This window comes from Physcomitrium patens, chromosome 18 (assembly GCF_059467195.1).
Source record: "Physcomitrium patens ecotype Gransden chromosome 18, ASM5946719v1, whole genome shotgun sequence".
In the NCBI taxonomy this organism is placed as follows: domain Eukaryota; kingdom Viridiplantae; phylum Streptophyta; class Bryopsida; order Funariales; family Funariaceae; genus Physcomitrium; species Physcomitrium patens.
Window position 1 is genome coordinate 10,772,362 of NC_143427.1, and position 3,424 is coordinate 10,775,785.

At 43.0% G+C, this 3,424-nt stretch overlaps 1 protein-coding gene across 1 annotated transcript; it reads right to left on the bottom strand.

Annotated features, from left to right (window-relative positions):
- Nucleotides 1-1,143: 1,143 nt before the first annotated feature.
- On the bottom strand, nucleotides 1,144-3,209 carry LOC112295059 (protein MIZU-KUSSEI 1). The gene is made up of 2 exons (XM_024546195.3): nucleotides 2,285-3,209; nucleotides 1,144-2,168 (listed from the first exon to the last, which is right to left on the bottom strand). The coding sequence occupies exons 1-2, from the start codon at nucleotides 2,484-2,486 to the stop codon at nucleotides 1,711-1,713; spliced, it is 660 nt and encodes a 219-aa protein (XP_024401963.1). The 5' UTR covers nucleotides 2,487-3,209; the 3' UTR covers nucleotides 1,144-1,710.
- Between the last annotated feature and the right edge of the window lie 215 nt (nucleotides 3,210-3,424).

Sequence of the window (3,424 nt, forward strand, 5' to 3'; positions counted from 1 at the left end):
TTTATTAAGAGAAAGGATCTTAAACCATACTTGACCAAATGCTCCAAAAGGCTCTAGCCAATCCTATTTATATCTTGTCCTACCACCTTAGATTTTTTAGAATATTCCTAAGTGGTGGGCCCTACCTAAATAATTGCCTTAAACTCCTTTTCTAGAAGTTTCTATAATAGGCCCTAATTAAATAACCGCCCTAAACTTTCTTTGAGAAGGTTTTATGGTGGGCCCCATCTTAATAACCACCCTAAATTCTTTCTAGAATGTTCTATGGTGGATCCTACCTGGTCCACTAATCTAACTCTGATTCTAGAAACTTCCATGGTTTTAATTATCTGTGTAATTATCTTATCTATACCTTGTTACAATATAGATAACTATTGGAATAAATATGTATGTGTATGACAAGCTAATGGTTTGTATGGCAATATAATTACTTGTATTATTAATCCTTGTGATCAATACGTTCTCTTTGATGCATTCCATATAGGTTGGCATTGCATATAGTGCTATTTTTACTAAATTTAAAATTAAAAAACCTCTCTTCAAGTTTAAACTTTTTTTTAATCTTAATAGAGGTTGTTGGCTTTTAAATACCTTCTTATTAAGTTGTTACAATGTGGCACAATCATAATTATATTAGCAATGAGCCATAGCCTAAGCAATGTCGAAAACTTGGATAGGCAAGATCTATTAGTTGACACTCTTGCTAGATAAATTTTTTTATGGCTCACAAAAGTAACCTTACATATGTAATTTAAAAATTTATTGATAGATCATTTTTTTATTTTTTATTTTTTATTTTGTACATACATGAACATCCATGTTTATTTTGTTTATATTAAATATATGCTTACAATTAGAAATTATGAATCCATTGCAATTGTTCAAAATTTTATAAAAATATTAGATAAGAAAATAAAATTTTCTATGTTATATCATCTTTTCTTTTCTTTTTAATATGTATTCATAGAATTAGAAATCCATCCTATATGCTCTTAAAAAATACAAAATATAAACATATGCCATTCCACAAAGAATTTACACAATCTAGCAAAAACCCTACACCAGATTACAAAGACCAATACATTTGTCATGGTAAAGAATTCAGGCTCTGTTTGTTTTTTTGTTTCTTTTTTTATTAATTAATTATTTGTTTGTTTTCATACATACATTCATCTACATACCCCCTTCAGAATACTACATTTTTTGCATGGGTTCTTTCTGAAAGCGCTTGTCGTTGAAGTTCGAGAAATGGTCTTCGAGCTCAAACATGTTTGTATCTTATGCCGGCACAAATTTTCTGCGTAACCGAAACACGAAGACAACCCTCCATCCTCACAAACCAAAACGACACACAATGGTTGCATCGGAGACAGAAATTGCAATGGGATTGTGGTCTATTCGAAACCCTAATTTTAATGTACACAGGTTGGACAAGTAAGAGGGAAGCAGTGCTGGAAACCCGCTTCGAAATCCTAATACGATTTCGTAAGAAGCGTGATGGGTTCGGGCCATTGTCGCACTATTTGAAGCGTCGATGCAGTGCTGGCCGATGAGACTTCGTAACCAAAACGTGAAGCCATTGCCGGTGTTTGAAGCAGCAGCGGCAGCAGAGAATTGGACTTGGTGTGGCCGTGGTCAACCTGGGACTAGAAAAGGGCACGAATGCCTGTGACTGTAATACAGTTCGATTGATCGGTGAGACGTGATTGACTATGTGCGAGTTAAGAAAATGCTGAGCTCCGGCCCCTCGCTTCCGTCAGGGTTCATGATGTAGAAGGATTCGGAGTCGGCGGAGGTTGTGACACGCCCAAACCGCGCTCGCATGTACATGAGCTCGCTCTCTTTGGCCATGGGCAATACGCCTGCCCCCATAGAGACGGCCTGGACGAGAGTGAGGATGTGGCGATCGATCTCTGTGCACTCTCGTCGGGTTGCGTAGCCCGTTTTCCGGCCGTTGCAGTACATGGACCATGTCGACTCCTGAAGTAGCAGCTTGCCTTCACCGGGAGTTTTCTCGCACTCCAGGGCGATTCGGACCAACCCTGATGCCATTTCTCTCACCAGGGAACCGGTTTGCGTCGCTAGTTCCAGAATGAAGAGCGGCAAGCACTTTGGGTCATCTTGGATCGCCAATAACACATTGCCTTTCCTCTGACCATACAAGGTTCCTGCGGAAATTATGACCGAGACGTTCAGAGCCAACGGCAGATTGTGATACCCCCAAGAGCTACACCGGTGGGAAAGCCGTGGGGTCTGAGGAAAGAAAAGATTGATTAAAACTCACCTATGACGGAGGTTCCCAGCTGTGGACGATTATCGTAGCCCGAGTCGGAGCCGCGGCAAGAGAACAGCGGAATGTGAAAGAAATCACGCAGGACAGAGGAAATTTTTCTTGGTTTGCGAATTCTTTTGTCGGAAGACACGGGCGTCGGCTTTCCGCTTACGCTGCTCTTCACCTTACTGCTGTCAGCAGCGCTCTTCCTCATTTGAATAGATGACCCTGTCGAAGTCGATGAAGATGAACCTCAAGTGGATTCATTCACAGGCGTGTCGCTAGGAAACAACAAGGCTTAAACCACTAATCGAGTGCATCTTGCTCTCGTTTCCGCATTGATGGACTCAAACCCACTAAGAAGGGTTTTCATTAAGTCACTTCGAAAGAACGTCGTTCACAACGACCACTCTGTTCCTCCACGCAGACCACAAAAGCTTCCCTTACCTAAGCCAGTCACTCTTTCGGTACATAACTTTTCCTTCAAACAAACCAAGCTCCTCGGAGATTGCCCCACCCCACTCCTCGCCAACAGGTAGGCACGACAGGATAGAATCAGCCCCCGAAAATAGGAAACTCAGGAATGACAAGATACACTACCTGAACTCAGTCATTCGCAAGACGACAACCAGAATGACAACCCTTGTCGCCGAGCACTTCATAGGAAAACGAGCACTGGCATCCACTCAAGTCGGTGGGAACCGGGAAGGATGTAGCACGCAACGAACAGTATACAACCTCCTATGGCGTCAGCTTCGAGCTGGACAACGAGAACTAGAAGATGAGTGAGTGGGAAATGCGAACTGGGCAATGCCAGGAAAACGACCCGTCGCACCGCTGGCTGCATGAGTCTACAACTTGGCGACGAATCCCGATAATTTCTGGTATCGAGAATGTTCCTGCACTTTCTTTGAGCATCTGAGGCCATCACGACGATGGCTGCGGGGACTCCACCGACGAATTGCTTACCGCATGAGCTGCCGCCGTTCGCGACGCGCATCTTAAACCTCCCGCTCGCAATCTGTGTTGGGTCTGTGCAGTTTTATTGCATCATGCTGCTCATCTATCTGCGCTCGTGTCAACGATCCCCACGCCTAAAATTAAACTGACGCTACTGGAGCAACAATCAACAGGCGGGACGTCAGCATGGAA

What these genes read in the sequence shown, in the direction of transcription:
- LOC112295059 (XM_024546195.3), bottom strand. Translation starts at nt 2,486, where the DNA reads ATGAGGAAGAGCGCTGCTGACAGCAGTAAGGTGAAGAGCAGCGTAAGC. An exon ending in GCTGGGAACCTCCGTCATAG is followed by an intron (nt 2,169 to 2,284) that starts GTGAGTTTTAAT and finishes TAATTTCCGCAG; the next exon opens with GAACCTTGTATGGTCAGAGG.